This window comes from Trichosurus vulpecula, chromosome 4 (assembly GCF_011100635.1).
Source record: "Trichosurus vulpecula isolate mTriVul1 chromosome 4, mTriVul1.pri, whole genome shotgun sequence".
NCBI lineage: Eukaryota > Metazoa > Chordata > Mammalia > Diprotodontia > Phalangeridae > Trichosurus > Trichosurus vulpecula.
In genome coordinates this window covers 388166571-388185580 of record NC_050576.1, presented here as the reverse complement: position 1 = coordinate 388185580, position 19010 = coordinate 388166571, and the positions used below count along the sequence as shown (strand labels likewise).

General features: G+C 36.5%; 1 protein-coding gene across 5 annotated transcripts in view; it reads right to left on the bottom strand.

Moving 5' to 3' along the window:
• Window positions 1-19010, bottom strand: part of ARHGEF7 (Rho guanine nucleotide exchange factor 7) — a 321655-nt gene that overhangs the window by 40460 nt on the left and 262185 nt on the right. For all 5 annotated transcript variants that reach the window (XM_036756507.1, XM_036756511.1, XM_036756508.1 and 2 more), the window contains 5 exons: window positions 18946-19005; window positions 16396-16542; window positions 12250-12336; window positions 1832-1910; window positions 1511-1650 (listed from right to left, as the gene is read on the bottom strand). In XM_036756507.1, the coding sequence (XP_036612402.1) occupies window positions 1511-1650; window positions 1832-1910; window positions 12250-12336; window positions 16396-16542; window positions 18946-19005 (513 nt within the window). The remainder of the gene's footprint in view (window positions 1-1510; window positions 1651-1831; window positions 1911-12249; window positions 12337-16395; window positions 16543-18945; window positions 19006-19010) is intronic.

Genomic DNA, 19010 nt, shown 5'->3' with positions numbered 1-19010 from the left:
TCTCTGCAGATGCACATATGCAGGATTTTGTTTTAATGTATCTATTATAAAATTAATCTTATTCTGGTATATATTATAGTGATTTGTATACAAATTGTTTCTCTAACTGGACTGTAGTATCCTAGGGACAAGGGACCTTCTTATTTATCTTTCCATGCCCCGCAGTGGCTAGAACCACTTAATAAATGTCTAATGACTGACATGCCATTGAATGAACAAAGGGAAGGAAGAACCATTTGACACTGCCAAGGTCTACGCTGAAATACAGCTTCACTTGCTGTAACCATTTTTCAGGTTTAGCAGCAGGCCATCATTGAGGACTGCGAGTTAGAATGAGCCTTTATTTTCTATTTTAAAATATCCCAACACTAAAACAAGAAATTCTATTTCAAAGAGTAATGGGAGATGTCTCTTTAGTACGTTTTAAAAGATGGAGCAGTTAGGATGGCAGAGCCATTCAAGTCAGAATGTTAGCTACAGCGAATGAGCAGTAACTTTATCCTCCAAATTTCTAAAAGAAATAAGGAGCATAACAACAAGCTGGCACAATGACACGGCTATCAGTTGTTATGTTGTCATGGTCTTTCTTTGGCAACCAGTTTTAGATTCAGAGCAAAGGGATGAAAAAGAGATTCACACGACAAAATCCTAATGTGACAAGGCAATAAAATCTACACATTTTAAATGGCTTTAAAATATTCACAGTAGATTTTTAGATCAGAGTTCAAAATGGAGATAACATACCTCAAACGGTTGGTGTAAGGACACAATGAGTTAATATTTGTAAAGCACTTTTCAAACCTTAACATGTTATCTAAGTGCTAGCTATGATTTCAAAAAGACTTTCCCATTCTTTTAAGATTGAAGATGAAAAATGACCTATGCTAAAATATAAATGCAAAATAAAAGTTAAGTGAGGAGAAAATGAAAATCCTGAAATTTTAATGTTCACCTATTCTAAAATAACATGAGATTCTAACAACCTGAGGTTTGTTATTTTGTTTTTTTTAAAGAAAGAGCAAACGAAAAAGTAGTCTCATGTACAGAAGAATAAAAATACATTTAGGTTAAATGAATCATCTGATTTCCCCCCCACTTATAGAGGTGTCTTCTTTTCATTAAAAAAAAAAATATTTGGAAAAGCACTTCCAAAAGTGATCTTTTAACTGGTAGATTTTAAAAACATCTTCATGGTAGTTTAAGTTACATTTATTTTTCTAAGACGTAGATGTCTTTCTAAGAAAGGCTGTTCCTTAACCAAGCTTTACTGTACCATACATCTGTGCCCATGAAAGCATGATGTGACTGTCTCACAAAACTGATGAATGGTTCAGACTGCCAAAACAGTGTGAAGCAAATCTGTGCAGAGAAACAAATATGGAAGTTAAACCATCTGATTCCTGTTCCTGGAGACACAGATACCGCAACGCTGAATGGTGTATGAGAGCTCAATCAAAAGCCTAATCTTGTTGGCAATGGGGAAAAGGCACACATCAGAATGAGTCCTTACAGTATGAGACGGCACAGAATGAGGCTTAATAGTGGGGTTTCCGATCGTTGTGACTTTAGTTTGCTTCTGCAGGTGATCCACCCATTCGTGAAGATCCTGCTGGTTATTGCATGATACCAATATCCGCTCAATCATGCTTCCTGGAGTTAGAGAAGAAACAAGAGTTTGACGTGGGAAAAGCGGATCCCAGACACACAGATACATTCTGTACTAGTTACATTTCAAGTTTTAAAAATAACACGGGTAAACCAATTAAGTGATAATGTTAAATTTCCTCACCCAGATGAAAACCAGTATTCATAAAAAGTTTATTTACATCACCTGCTATCTCAAATGCATTTTTATGGTTTTCACTGTCTTCCAGTTTTGTGATTGTCGTTCCTGTCATTGGCAGCTTCCCCTAGAAAGGACACAGCAAAGGAATTAGGGCTTTCGGAGCATAGGAAGTGCTGTTATATTGGTTTACTATTGGTCAGTCCTGCACTTTCATCTGTTCCTCCGTATACAGGACTCTCAGTTGGAAGCTCCACGCACCGATGAATGCAGGCCACACGTCTATCAGAGTCTCACAAGGCTTAGAGAGCTGCCCAAGGCACCGAGAAGTTATGTGACACATGAGATCTTCCTGATTACAGGACCTGGTCTGTAAGTAAGTACTACAGCGCATTGTTTTATGAAGAAATATAAAGTAAGTACGTTAAAGAGATGTCACAGTAATACCCAACTGTTGATCAAGATACCATTTTTCCTTATACTGCATGTATGTGCACATCCACCTAAAATCTGTCTTCAAAGACGAGAGTATAATTTTATAATCATCCACTGTTCTCATAGATGTAAAAAGAGTTTTGCTAGGCCACAGTCAAGCAGAATAAAAAAAGCCTATTTTAAAGACGCTGAAAAGATGAAAGAAAAACAATTACACAGGATTAGAAAAACAAGAGCATGTGATGGGGGGGTTTTCATGTATTTTGTGAAAGGGAAAACTCAAAGTTTTATCTCATCAGACCATCTGCCACAAGTAAATCTGGAGGATATTCTAAAGGTGATCATAAATGTAAGGTGAACTATCAGGGCAAGAATAGGAGACAGAACTGGTTAGATACATAACAACATAGATCTTGGACTCTGATGGACTCTCAGAGTCCATTTAGCGGACTTATTTCACAGATAAGGAAACTTTAAGACCAGGGAGGTTAAGTGCCTCCAACAAAAGAGAAAACAGGAATGTGAGCTTAATACAGCACAAGGCACAAAGAACGGATGATGAAGAAAAACTTAAACTTCTGAAAATCTGAGAACAAGAAAATGACAAGAGAATTATCAAATAGTGAGGAAATAAAAGGCACAGGATAAAGAGATCTTTCTAAAAGAAGATTAGCAGTAAAGGGAGACTGGCAGCTGGATGAATCGGAAAAGTCCGGGGAAAGTTTTCTGTTTTGGGTTGTTTTTGTTTGTTTGGTTTGGGAGACCTGAAACTCAAGTACAGGAAAAGGGCAAGGAGTCAGTGATGAGGGAAAGATTTAAAATGTGTAAGGAAAAGGAATAGCTGAAGGAGCAGGGTCCCAAGGGAGATACGAGGAAGGAGAAAGTATAAAAGGAATCGTGATACAATTTGTACTAGATAATTTAAATGGTCCCTTTAATTTTGTGATTCTCTGAAAGACCAAGAATTCTGGCAATAATGAGAACGAAAGGAGTAGGAAAAAAATTAGGGAAGGGAAAACATAAGGCAGAAACCAATACTGGCTAAGAAGACAGGAAAATGGATGATTAGAGTATTAACTAATATTCTAAAAAAAAAAAAAGTAATGGCTACAAGTGTGTGTTTAGGTCAAGGGTAGGGAACCTGTGGCCTTGAGGTCACATGTGGCCCTCTAGGTCCTCAAGTGTGGCCCTTTGAACAAAGTCCTGTGAAGTTTGGATTCGGTTAAAGGGCTTCACTTGAGGACCTAGAGGACCACATGTGGCCTCGAGGCCACAGGTTCCCCACCCCTGGTTTGGTTCAAGTAAAAGATACTGAAGTACACTTGCTTGGTTACATGAAAAAATGTCAAAATTCAAGACAGTCACAAACAAAGGTTAAAAGACTCATAAAAAGGAACACCAGAATCAAAGACAGTCATTTAGTTCAACTGCATAACCAGAGTAGGTAATCTCTTCTAAAGCATCCCTGACAGTCCATGCGCCTCTGTTTAAATATCCTCAGTGATAAGGAATGCATTGCCTCATGGAGCAACCTACTCTACTATCAGAAAACTTTAACTGGTAGGAAGTTCTACAGAAAATCTGAAAGATCCCATAGTCAATTTTTTGAAAAATATTTTTTCACATTTTTGTATATTGTCTTTTTCAGGGTATCTCCTTTGTTTTTATATAAAAGATGAAAACTGGAAACAAAGATAACTCTACTATTAGGAAGCCAGTGAAGAAAACATCCTATAGTAGGAAAAAAGTAATGAATATTATTGAACATTTATTTAATACCTACTATAGGTAAATATGCTGTTCTACAAATGTTGGATTGTCAGAAACAGTAGGGGCCATGGCAATGTATTGGAACAATGGGAAACTACAACTGGATTACAATCTTGGCTTTGATGGTTCAGTAAATGATAGAGTCTCAAGATTAAGATCTCTGTTTCACACTCTCCTCACTCTATGTCCTCGACCTTGAATGGCCACCTTACTCATTTTTATTTAGCCAACTCTAATCTCCTTTGAGGCCCAGATGATGAGGCACTTCCTCTACAAAACCTTCCTTAAGAACTCTAGCCCACAAGGATGTCTCTTTTTTCTGAATTCTGACAGCATTTACAGTGTCGAGGCTGCACATTTTGGCATTTAATAATACAAAGTTTTATATGGTATCATAATTGTTTCATGTAAATTAGTCCTCTCCCTTTGACCCAATGGTAAAAAAACTGAGTATGTGCCATGCCACTTCCCTTATAGATTAGCCATAGATAGATGCTAACACAGTACCTGCCGAAATGAATTTTCAATCTTTAACACGGTAAATGAGGTGATGGTGCTAAATATTTATGAGACAGAAATGTGCAAACAGGCATCAATTTAGGCAGAATTACAAGATAAACGACACACAAGAAAATCAAAGTAGATTTCAGGAAGCAGCAGAAATTTATTTTATAATTTCTCCTATAAGTGGTCATCTAGCCAATTTTTTAAAGACTCCAATAAATACAGTACACCTCCCATCAGCATCAAACTAACAATGAAAATTTCATAAAGTATGTAATTTATCTATTTTTCATTTTGTCTTTTTATTCACAGTAACCAGCAAAATGACATGAATATAGTAAACACTTAATAAATGCTTGTTGGATTGGACTACATTTCTATTCCGTTGTACAATTCATCCAGGGTAAAGAAAATCAGCCATTAGTTCCCATTGCAAACTCCCACAGCATCCAACACACTCTGCTTCCTACCAGAGAGCTTTCCTGAATCATCCCCATTTTTCCATATCAAGTCTTCTGATTTCAAAGCTTTGTCTGCCTCTTTCTTTAACTTACCTAGAACAGCTTCTATATTGTATATTTTTGGTAACTCCCACACTGGAGTGCCTAATTTAGTGTCATGCATCAAATCAGCATTCAAAATACAGACAGGAGAAAGTAAAAATAAAGGAAGGTATATCAGAAAATAGTTTTAGAAAAGTGTAGTTGAAGAACAAATAATTATAATTGTACAGTGAGAAAAAGAACACTGAAAATTTAAGATAAAGGCTATTCTTTTGGGGGAACTTATAAATCACAGCAGGAATGCCTGTAAGATGTCAATGAAGAAAGACTACTGTATACTATTTTTCAAAGTGAGGGAGAGATGGAAAAGAAAAAAGTCCTAATAAATTTGTACTTCAAAAAGTTAACTTTTGGGAAAGAATCAAGCAGAAAAAAATGAAGAATAAAGAGAAAAATTACATTAAAAATTCTAGTTTTCTCCCTTACAAAAGGTCTTAAGGTATTTTATAAATATCAACCCATTAATCTTTTGAAAGGGTAGTAAGGTACACAAATGAGTGTTACTTATCTACTTTATGATTTAAAAAAAAAGACAATGCTGGAAAAAGCTGGAAATAGAACTTGTAACTTCATTTCTTTGATAAAACTTGAAAGGAATGTTCAAATTACATAATTACTCACAGACATCAATGAGGAAAAAATTAAAGAAACTAAAAATTGAAAGAAGAGAGCTAGGGTGTATCGAATAATGCACGTGGATGGCCTAAAGGTTAGGGTTCATAAAAACGGAAAGAAAAAAGTGGTGAACATCAGACATAAATAATACAGTAACATCTATCCCCTTCTCCAGCTGTCTGGCCTATCTTTGGGAATACAAAAATAGGGGGCAGAGCCAAGATGGCGGCTGGAAAGTAGGGACTTGCTTAAGCTCTTCCCCAAATCCCTCCAAACGCTTGAAAAAATGGCTCTGAACAAATTCTAGAGCTGTGGAACCCACAAAATAGCAGAGGGAAACAGGTCTCCAGCCCAGGAGAGCCTGGATGGTCGCCGGGAAGGGTCTATAGCCGTGCTTAGAGTGGAGGGCAGCCCCCCATGGACTGCAATGGGACAGAACAGATCCAGAATCAGCCAGCCGGAACAGGCCTTGGGGCCATGAAACAGTGAGCTATGGCAGTTACCAGACTTCTTGCCCCACAAATGCCAAAGAACAGGTTAGGGGGAAACTGTGGAATCGAGTTCAGAGCGGTCTGATCACTAGCCCTGGGGGTGGTGGAGGTGGTGCAGCGGTGGTGGTGGCAGCAGCAGAAAACTCCTGAGGCTGCTTCCCCAGCTACAGCTGCAGGTGCTTCCCAAGTCCCTGGCTCACACGGTGGGAGGATGCTAGCAGCAGATCAGAGTGGGAGTGAAAGGAACACTTTGTGGGCACAGAGGCAGGCTCTCTTGCTGTGCCCTGTTTGGATCTGTATTGTGGTCCTGGGGGGAGGAGGAGCACTGCGGTGACAGAGCCTGGGGTTACAGTGGAGTAGAAGTAGCTCTCAAAACAGCAGTGCTTGGACCCTAAAGCTTGGGACAAAGTACTCTCTACTTTACAAGCAGTCATATTCTGACAAAAAGCTCAAGGGTCAAGTAGTTGGCTGGGAACACGAACAGGCAGCGAAAATGAACTCAGACTCAAATGCAGGCTCAAACTCACACTCTAGATTCCTTTTTTGGTGACAAAGAAGATCTAAACATACAGCCCGAAGAAGTCAACAAAGTCAAAGAACCTACATCAAAAACCTCCAAGAAAGATATGAATTGGTCTCAGGCCATGAAAGAGCTCAAAAAGAATTTGGAAAAGCAAGTAAGAGAAGTAGAGGAAAAACTGGGAAGAGAAATGAGAAGGATGAGAGAAAACCATGAAAAACAAGTCAAAGACTTGCTAAAGGAGACCCCAAAAAATACTGAAGAAAATAACACCTTAAAGAACAGACTAACCCAAATGTCAAAAGAGCTCCAAAAAGCCAATGAGGAGAAGAATGCCTTGAAAGGCAGAATTAGCCAAATGGAAAAGGAGGTCCAAAAGACCACTGAAGAAAATACTACTTTAAAAATTAGATTGGAGCAAGTGGAAGCTAGTGACTTTATGAGAAATCAAGATATTACAAAACAGAACCAAAGGAATGAAAAAATGGAAGACAATGTGAAATATCTCACTGGAAAAACCACTGACCTGGAGAATAGATCCAGGAGAGATAATTTAAAAATTATTGGGACTACCTGAAAGCCATGATCAAAAAAAGAGCCTAGATATCATCTTTCAAGAAACTATCAAGGAAAACTGCCCTGATATTCTAGAACCAGAGGGTAAAATAGAAATTGAAAGAATCCACTAATCACCTCTTGAAGAAGAACCCAAAAAGAAAACTCCTAGGAATATTGTCACCAACTTCCAGAGTTTCCACATCAAGGAGAAAATAATGTAAGCAGCCAGAAAGAAACAATTTGAATATTGTGGAAACACAATCAAGACAACACAAGATCTAGCTGCTTCTACATTAAGGGATTGAAGGGCTTGGAATATGATATTCTAGAAGTCAAAGGAGCTAGGATTAAAACCAAGAATCACCTACCCAGCAAACCTAACTATAATGCTCCAAGGCAAAATATGGACTTTCAATAAAAGAGATTTTTCAAGCTTTCTCAATGAAAAGGCCAGACCTGAATAGAAAATGTGACTTTTAAATACAAGAATCAAGAGAAGCATGAAAAGGTAAACAAGAAAGAGAATTCATAAGGGACTTACTAAAGTTGAACTGTTTTGTTTACATTCCTACATGGAAAGATGATGTGTGTAATTCATGAGACCTTTCTCAGTATTAGGGGAGTTGAAGGGAATATAGACAGAGGGCACAGGATGAGCTGAATATGAAGGGATGATAGCCAAAAAAATGAAATAAATTTAAGGCGAGAGAAATATATTGAGAGAGGGAGAGAGAGAGAGAGAGAGATAGAATGGGGTAAATTATCTCCCATAAAAGTGGCAAGAAAAAGCAGTTCTGTTGGAAGGGAAGAGGGGGCAGGTGAGGGGGAATGAGCGAATCTTACTCTCATAGGATTCAACTTGAGGAAGGAATAACATACACACTCAATTGCATATCTTATTTCACAGGAAAGTAAAGGACAGGTATAAAAAAAGGGGGGGGGAATGATAGAAGGCAGGGCAGATCGGGGGAGGAGGTAATCAAAAGCAAACACTTTTAAGGGACAGGGTCGAGGGAGAAAATTGAATAAAGGGGGACAGGATACGATGGAAGAAAATAGCCTTTCACAACATGAGCATTGTGGAAGTGTTTTACATAATGATACACTTGTAATCTATGTTGAATTGCTTGCCTTCCTAGGGAGGGTGGGTGGTAAGGGAAGAGGGGAGAGAATTTGGAACTCAATAGTTTTAAAAGAAGATGCTTAAAAAAAAATTTGTTTTTTGCATGCAGCTGGGAAACAAGATATGTAGGGAATGCGGCATAGAAATCTATCCTGCCCTACAAGAAAATAAGGGGAAAGGGGATGGGGGGGGAGTGGGGTGAAAGAAAGGAGGACCGACTGGAGAACGAGGCAATCAGAATACATGCCGTCTTGGAATGGCGGGGAGGGTAGAAACGGGGAGAAAATTTGTAACTCAAAATCTTGTGGAAATCAATGTTGAAAACTAAAATATTAAATAAAAATGATATAATTTTTTTAAAAAAAATACAAAAATATGTCTCACCCAGAGCAGTTAAAATTGCTGATACAAACTCCAAGGACTAAAGCTCATGTTAGCTTTTAAAGGATAGCCCCCTCAAACTTCCCTCTAAGTGCCTGTTTATTTTTACTTCACCAACAATCCTAATAAGCATACCTGTCTGGTTTCCAAACCCACAATAGAGAAATACCATATTAGAAGTCAAGAGGCTCTACTACAGGAGGCCAAGGATTGCCAAGGATTGACAGCTGACAAGGCAAGGATCAAAATATTTAAAAAAAACAGATACCCAAACTCAATAGAACAGTCTGTGGTGCAATAAATTCTAAAAGCCTGAAAGGTCTGCAGCAGTGCCAGTGCACTAACGCATGGTATAATAATCAATCTTGATTACATCAAGTTGCTAAGAAAGGCTACACTGTATAAAGCATAATGGTTTGTTTTTGAAGATAAGAACATAACCATTTTGGTAGAAATATCTTAACATACTTAGGGATCAAAGGATTTAGAGTTAGAAAGGCCCTTAGAAATCATCTAGTTCAATCCCTCCATTTTACAGGTAAGGAAACTGAGGTTCAGAGATTAATCACTTTGACCAAGGTCACAAACCTAACAGGTAGTAGAACCAGGATTTGAATGCTGGTCTGGCTATCTCACAGAACCATTACTTAGCCTCTTAATTGGTCTTCCTGCTTCAGCCTCTCCCCTCTTCAGCCTTCCTGCCCACAACTGACAAACTAATCTTCCTAAAACCCAGGTGTGATGAAGTCACTCCCAGGGCAAAAGGCTTTCATGGTACCCTGTGGCCTTTAGAATAGAACTCAAACTTGTCCGTTTGGCATGTAAAGTCATTCATTACTTGGCTCCAATCCATCTTCCTATGCTGATTTCATATCACTCCTCCTCACATAAACTATGTTCCAGAAAAACCGGTCTACTTGTTATTGCCCAAGCCCAGTGTTTATATCTCTCACTACTCTGCCCCTTTACTAAGCTGTCATCCCTCATGCCTAGACCTCTGCCTCTCTGCACCCTCAGCTCCCTTGAAGGCACAATTCAGGTTCCTTCCTGATTCCCCACAGTTGTGTTTCCCCCACTTCACAAAATTACTTTGTATTCATTTTGAATATCTTTTGTAATGGTTTATGTGTTGTTTTCGCTGAGTAGAATGTGAGCTCTTCAAAGGCAGGACCCTTCATTTTTCTATCCCCAATGGCTAGTGCCATGCCATACACATATATATGTCTACTTAAAAAGCCCAAGTAGAATTCTGATTACAAATCTGGGGCTCATTCCATTATGCCACACTATCTCTATTTAAATAGAAGTTAAAAAATATTAGTTTTCCAGACAAAACTCATTCCTAAAGATTCCAAACTGCCAAAGCTGCACTGTAGTTGTTAACCTAAGTGGTCTCAGAGATTTAGTGGTAGGTATCATCCTGCAAACTTGGTATATCCCCATTTAGATTAGGTTTTAGAACAAACCAATGCAGAATGTATAACACATCACTCAAGCACCCACTGAAGAACTAGGGGAAAAAATGGGAGAAGAGAAATAACAATGACATGGGAAAAAATATTCATTCTTTCACAAAAGGGAAAATCTTGGATAAATTTTGGATGAAGGGGAAATTTTCGATTATGCACCATTAATAATTAAAATCATGTGGTACCCGACTTAAAGATGATGAGAAGCAGATCTCTGATTCCCCTGGTAAAGGGAAGCTCAAGGCAAGAAACTCCTAACAGTAGAGGCTTGTACCTTTGCAACTTGCAGTTTTAGTGATTTATTTCAGGTGCTGAAGAGTTATCATACAGCCAGTCAGTGCCAAAAGTGGAATGAGAACCTGTCTTTCTGGCTTCAATGATCAGAAGATTATAGGATCTCAGCAATACAATGATCCAAGACAATTCCAAAAGACTTACGATGGAAAATGCTATCCACATCCACAAAAAGAACTATGGAGTCTAAATGCAGGTCGAAGTATATTTTCAATTAGGGTTTTTTTTTCCTTTCTCATGTTTTTTCCCTTTTGTTCTGTTTCTTCTTTCATACTATGACTAATGTGGAAATATGATTAACATGATTGTATGTGCATAACCTATATCAGACTGGATGCTGTCTTGGGGGGGGTAGGAGGAAGAAAAATTTGGAACTCAAAATCTTATAAAAAGGAATGCTGAAAACTATCTTTACATGTAATGGGAAGAAAATAAAACACTAAAGTAGGAAAAAATAGGAATAAAGCAAACCAGTTTTATTATTATTTTTTAAAGATTATAGGATCATAGATTTAGAGCTAGAAGGGATCTGAGAGACCATCAAGTACAACCCTCTCACTTTACAGATAAGGAAACCAAGGTTCAGTGAAATTAAGTGACCTGCCCATGGTCACAGAGTTAATAAATGTCTGATTGGGTTTTGAAGCCAGGTCTTTCTGACTCCCAGTCTAGTACTCTACTTGTTACACCCTGCAGTCTTGTATGTACCAAGGAGGGAAAAAGTGATCTGGGAGGAAGAGAGATACTAGCGCATGAGGAAAATAGAAACTGCTTTCCATAAAAAAGGGGCGTTGGACCTGGGTTCTTACGGAAGTTAAGCATTTTGTGAGGCAGAGGTAAGAAGAGCACATTCCAGACCCAAAAGTGTGGAGCTAGGAACTGCACACAGGAGGAATGCCAAGTGGGCCAGTTTTGCTGGACAGCAGCTTCATAAAATGTTTGGTGAATTGAAATATTTCAAAATGATAACCTATTTACAAAGCTGTTGATTTTCACTTTTAAAAGGAACAAGTGACTCCTAAATAAAAAACTGAGATAGTTTGACTGTATTTTTTCAAAAATGAGTTGTCATCATACAGTAAAAAGAGAACAATTTTAAATTGCGAATAATGGGAAAATCATATTATATTTTAATGAAATGCAAGTCAAGAAAAGCCAAATCAGACAATTACTACTAAAGGTCTGCCTGGTTACTAGCCTGATCCTAAACAATGAAAAGAAAAGTTATTAGCATCCTTAACTGGAGAGAAACTGAGGAAAGGATCTAAGAAGAAGAACCTATTAGATATTTGAGAACAAAAGGGAAAAAAAGAGAGCCTATAAACAGAGTGCAGATCAGTGTAGCTACTACCTTCTGCTAAGTTACCATTTTCTCTTTTCATTCAGTTCTCCATCAATTCAAGGAGATCAATTAAAAGATTATAAATTGAAAAAAAAAACTGTCATTCACTAGGCTAGCCAAATATTTGTTTTGGTTTGGTATCCGTGTGTAACACTTTTTAAAGTTCACAATTTTTAAAATCTATTTCACTGTACTTTATGCATAATTAACACTTCATGTGTATATACGGAAAAATTTGAAAATATGAATACATCTCAGTACAAGGACAGGAATTTAATATATGTTTACATTTGCACAGAAGTCATGATTGGCATACATATTGTACAGAACTTTTTAAAAGTCTGAAGACAACTGGCAAGATTCCAATTAACAGTGGACTTTGTTTAAAATATCTGCTTTACCTGATAGATAAAACCGCTCATCCTAGGGCTGGCAGACAACATTAATAAAATGTTAGGGAAGAGTAGAAGATATCTTTCATTCTTTTCCTTAAAAAACAAACACAAATAATTACAAAATATACAGGTATACATGCTGCAAATTGTTAAACATTTGTTCTTACTCGAAGCATTATAAAAAATCATATGCCGTGATATTTTTCACCAATATTTTTCACCATTAACTTTAGCTAAGTTAAATGAAACCAAAGTAAAGATAGTAGATTCTGCCTTTTTTGTTGTTGAGTCATTTAAGTCATGTCTGACTCTTCAAGGCCCATTTTGGGGTTTTCTTGGCAAAGATACTGGAGTAGTGTGCCATTTCCTTCTCCAACTCATTTGACAGATGAGGAACCCAGGCAAACAAGGTTAAGGGACTTGCCCAGGGTCATACAGCTAGTAAGTGAGGCTATATTTGAATTCTTGAAGAGAAGTCTTCCTGATTCCCAGCCCACTGCTCTATCCACTGTACCAGCCAGCTGCCAGAATTCCTCACTGCACTTTTGCAATTGATTAAAAAAGCATTTTAATCTAAGGAATACATGCTTAAATTTCTTAATATTATAAAAATGCAATGTATATGATTTAAATTACATTGGTTCATATGTATCTGATATGGTACTTTAAAAGGATATTAAATCTTAAGAAACTTAAGTTCTGTTTTCTTGACTGAGAGGCCAGGATCCAGCTCCCTGGTGACTAGGTTAAAAAGTTGGAAAAGGGCCATATGTTTAGAACAAAATATTATTTTTTTTAAAAACGGTGTTATGAGTCAACCCTAATATACTTCCAATGTGAATTAAAAAGATACTACATTATCTTAAAGCTCTACAATTCTATTTTCATGTGTTTCATTTAGTTGAACTAATTTGTTTGATGGGCTTGAAAACATTCCATGTTACTTTTAATAACTTTGACATATTCAGATGGAAGTACAAACACCAAGATCGTGATACAAGGTGATATCTGCAACTCTTGTGCTTTTCTACTAGTCACTGAACAGAAAAAAAAGGGATGAAATTTTTAAAAAGCTGTAACAGGAAAGGAAGCTTGTAATTCAGCATGAAACAGTACATACCATTAATTATCAAAACATTAAAACGTCACTGTCTACTGATAACTGACATCTCTTTCTAGTTTATTAATGAAAAGGAAAATATATTGCACATTTAACAACTTAATTTTTGTGATATTCCAAATATTAATATGTACAAAAAAGATTACTACCCTAAGGTATTTAATTTTGAAAGTAGGTCATTTATTCATCATTAAAATAAATGTTTTAACTGTGGTAATTACTCTATCAACAAATGGAACACATTTCAAAATACAAATTAACCAGATTAATTAACCAGGAAGAATATGGATTCCACTGTGTATTTATATAACTAGGCTAAATTATCACTGGACAAGGATGTCACAGAGGAACTAAGCTAATGCACAAACCAAACACACGTCAAAGCAATTATGTGTGTCTATTGTAAATGTCAACTAATACATAAAAAGAACACTGGTCCAAATTATCTTAAAGAACACACAATGCTAATGTCTTTCTAACACATTTTTGTGCATTGCAATAGGGAACATTTAAACAGGTTCTAGACAGCATCACCTCTCAGGATGACTGACAAGCACTGATCTAAGTTTAACTCTCCTTTCTGTCCCTATACTAGGGGACAGAAACCCTAAATTTTCTGTCCCATGGTTAGCTCTTTTCCATATTCCTAGAGTATGTGGGATTTCATTTGTTTCAGTTTTGTTCATTTGCTTTGCAGAGGGAAGATATATACTCTTATTTTAAATCTATTATTTTAAATGACTTGTCCAATAACTGAATGACTATGAAATGAATACCAAATCTTCCCTTACAATTCCTGCTGAGCTAGTCTGCACACAAGGAAGAGGGGAAAACAAGGAAGCAACAAGAGCAAAGGAGAAGCAAGAAACTCTACTATCTTCACTCTCAATTTCCTTACAAAAAGTTTTATGAATTTTAAGGAATTACTAGGAATAATCCATAAGGGTAAAATTGAAGGCTCAGTTGAGAGTTAATTGTGCTAGCATTCAAATTTGAGAAAATATTTTCTTAACCAAAATATGGAATAACTAATAAAAGGAAAACTCTATATTGTAAGAAGAGTGACATAAAAGAGTGACATAAACATTTAATACAGTAAGCCAGTCAGATATACTACTGACAAAAGTGGCCAATTTTATAAGTAGTGGGCTCTGACTTCTGAATAGTTTAGAACAGTGGTGTCAGACTAAAAGAGAAATGGATCCCTGTAGGCTGCTTATTGATTTAGAAGATGACAAATTAACATTATCTACATTGTATGTGTTTTTAGTTATTTCTTTAAACGTTTATCAATTATATTTTAATCTAGTTTGGGCAAAACTCCAGAATTCTGTAAGCATAAGCAAGCCTGACACTACTGGTTCAGAAAACAGAATATCCATACCAGTATGCCCTTTTTATATAGATGTATCCATAGGATCAAACATATAGAACTGGAAGGGATCCTGGAGGTTATCTAATCTGATCTCTTCCAGAGAAGGAAAATGAGGCCCAGAGAAGTAAAGAGATTTGCCCAAAGTCACGCAGGTGGTAAGGGGCAGGGCTGGAATTCAAACCCAAGCTCTCTCATTTCTAAACACAGTAATCTTTCCATTTTATTACTACGCAAATAGTCATGCTCACAAATATATACACACATAAACATTGTCAAAAGTGTTATAAGAGAACAGTTATCTCTAGAGAAGCAGCATGCTTTGTTGAATAGTGAGCTAAACTTGAGAAAAAACTGAATTTGAATCCTGCCTTTGATACTTACTAATTCTTTACACCTGGCTAAGTCACTAAACCTTTATGAGTCTCAATTTCTTAATCTGTAAAATAAGGATGATACTACCTATAATACCTAGTTCATGGGGTTATTGCAAAGCTCAAATGAAGTAATCTACATGAAATACTTGCAAAATTAAGTGTTAAATAAATGTTTATTATTAAAATTATTATTGTTATTTAGAACAAATATTTTTCCCTACCGTTGCTCATTCCTAATCTCTGTATAGTAATCTCTCAAAAAGAAGTATAAACAAGGAGACATCAGAAAGCAGGAATCTGTCTCTAATGTCCCCTGACGTTCCTGACACTTGTTCCTGGAAGTGGTTTCAAACAGCTAAAACGTATTTTGAGACAAAGTAGTCAGAGGGGGCCCTAAACTCCCTTTCCAAGTATATTGTCCTAATTACAACTTAAATACTTAAGTATTAACTTAAGATATGTTAACATAAAATACAATATGGTAGTTCTAAGAGTATCAGCTGGGATCGTACTTTAATGAGCTTCGAACCATTATAATGCCAACTCTTCCAGTGAGACTAGAAGCAGAGAGCATTAGATCTGACAACACTCCCTCTGAGTAAGAATCTGTCACTAATAAATGACATCATAACTGACTTCTCTTCTTCACTCCTTCTCTCCCTCTCTCCCTTCTCTTCTCTCTTCTTCCCTCTCCCCCCACCAAGAGTTAACAAGCTATATAACCTTGGATGGGTCCCAGTTTCTCATTTATCAATGAAAGGGTTGGACTATTTATTGGATTTATTTAGTAGATATGAAGTAAACTTTCCTCAAAGTTAGCAGCCATAACTCTTCATTTATACATAAGCTTTTAATATATCATATCCTCTACTTCTTTGTTAAAGAATCCATTAAGTATAAAATAGAAACAGGGGATTGAAGGTTGTCAATGACTTACTTTTCCTTACTTGGCATTTCAAAGCAAAAAATATCACATACACAAGCATATGAAATTAACTGCCTCTGAAATACTGATCACTATTCATGGTTATTATTAACCATTGAGAAACACACTAATATGAAATACAGACACTATTTAACTGAGTACAAGTTTGTTGTGAAAATGGACAGTTTAATAATTTAGGTTAAACAGTTCTGAGTGACCAAAAAAAGTTTTAATTTAGTATTAAGTTTAGAAACTTTCCACCCAGGAAGTCTTTTTATGTAACTGCCACTGTTTTCATAATTCATCTTTCAAAAGACCTAATAGTAATAATACTGTGTGAACCCCTTAAACACCTCACCTCATTTCCTGCACACTGAATCATGACCTGGGACATGTATATGACATTGCCCAAGGTTTTAATGTCATCTCCCTCCCAGCAACGAATTGCTTCTGTCAGAATCTGGAGTTCAAGTTCTTTCCTTTTTCGTACTTCTTGACATTGTGCCTAGAGGAAAAGTAAAACATATTTGTTTAATAAAGAAGTTAAGAATTAATGAGAAACAGGAATCCTACTCTGGAGCAGATACAGACTGCCAAATAAATCTAAGACAGGTGTGTATATGTGTATGTATGTACATATAAATATATAAAATGAAATATATATGCATGTAAGGCATATATTTGCGTATGTGTATCTATGTATACGTGTGTGTCGTATTGTACTATGTGTATGTATGAACATGTGTGTGTGTGTGTGTGTGTGTGTGTGTGTGTGCATGTATTGTTTATATTTGCCCACAATGCTGAGCGTAGCATAAAGGTCAGGAAACCATAGGGTAGCAACATATTGTTTGCCTTGGCATTGTAATGACTATTTTACCTCTTCTTCCCAGTGAAAACAAAGCTATATTGAAGGGCTCCAGGAATCAAAGCCATCCAAACACTACACTAAGTACATTATCCATTTTAGTCATACAAAAGACACATTACCAAACGATTTCATTAATCTGTATGTTAGCTGAACCTGAGTTCCATAAAGCCAGGGGACTCTGTCTCTTTTTCCATTTTTCTGTGATTCCCTAATGCTTAGCACATCAGGTGTTCAGTATATGCTTGTTATGATTTTATATATGAAATAATATCTTAAATAATTTTTTTTGGTAAACTGGCAGGCAGACTGAATAAGATTATAAGAAAAATACACATCTTGCAAATTTCAATGTATGAAAACACAGATTCAAAACAACTAGCCTAAGTTCACTGTGGTTTGGATTCATACCAGAATGCTTTCCTATATTAATATGCCACTTGGTTGCCTCATCATAGCATAGAGGTAATTCTGGGTTCCTGAAAGCAATTTCAATGAAGTACAAGGTCTGGCAGGTCCTACACCAAGTTAGAAAAGCTTTGAACATGGGCTACACAGCAAGTGGGCTACACAGCTGTCATTCACGCCTAACATAAGTTTGCAGAAAGAAGCTCAACACCAGAAGGCTAGCTAATAAGAGATGAACTTTTTGGCCACTTCTTACAAAGACTAGCTACTGTGGGATAGAGAAAAATATACTGTAAGTTACTGTCTGGTAGATAGATAGCTTATCAAAAACATAACAATTTTACCCTATATCCAACTCACCAAATAATTCTAAGGTTTCCTATTATCAGCTCATTAAATGTTTATCTTATATAAATAAGGGATATACAGATTACTTATTCACTCAAAGTTGTTCTTAAAACAATACTGTTGTTACTGTATACAGTGTTCTCTTTGTTCTGCTCATTTCACTCATTATTTTGTGCAAGTCTACCCATGTTTTTCTAAAATCATTGAGCTCCTCATTTCTCATAGCACAGCAGTATTCCACCACAATCATATCCCATAACTTGTTCAGCCACAGCCCAACTGACGTGCATCCCTGGAATTTGTAGTTCTTTGCCACTACAAAGAGAGCTGCTATAAATATTTCAGGACAGATAAGTTCTTTGCTTTTTCCCTGAATCATCTTGAGGAACAGATCTAGTAGTGGTATTGCTGGGTTAAAGGCTATAGGCAGTTTAATAACTCTTTGGGCATAATAACTCTAGATTACTCTCCAAATTGGTTGGATTGGTTCACAGTTCCACCAACAGTGAATTAGTGTTCCAGTTTTTTCACATTCCCTCCAACATATGTTGCTTTCTTCTTCAATAATTTTAGTCAATCTGATAGGTATAAAATGATATCTCCAAGTTGTTTTAATTTGTATTTCTCTAATCAATAATGATTTAGAGCATTGTTATATGATTATAAATTGTTTTTATTTCTTACTCAGAAAACTGCCTGTTCATATCCTTTGATCATTTATCAACTGGAGAATGACTCATATTCTTATGGATTTGACAGAGTTCTTTAGATATTTGAGATATGAGACCTTTATCTGAGAATCTATCTGTAAGTTTTTTTTTTTTAAATATCTGGTTTTGGGGCAGCTAGGTGCCGCAGTGAGTAGAGCACCAGCCCTGGAGTCAGGAGGACCTGAGTTCAAATCCGGCCTCAGATACTTGACACACTAGCTGTGTGACCTTGGGCAAGTCACTTAACCCCAATTGCCCTGACTAAAACAAACAAACAACTATCTGATTCTACACATGCAAGCAAACACGCACGCACGCGCGCGTGCACACACACACATACACACACACTTGTACCTAATGGCAGTCATCTCAGGAAGGGGGTGAGAAAAAAGGTTAAAAAAAAAGTTACATGACAACTTTATTATATATTTAAAAGGAATAGCTAGTTGTACATAATAGATTTGCAGTTTATGTACAATTATCTTTTTTTCTATTCTACTATGTTATGGAAATGCTTTTTTACTTCTTAAGTTCAGAATAAAACAAATAAAATTTACAAAAACAATTCACTTACAGAAAGATTTTTGAAGGCTGTCATGGACTTTTGAATATCTTGCCGATCCGGATGATAATCCTTAG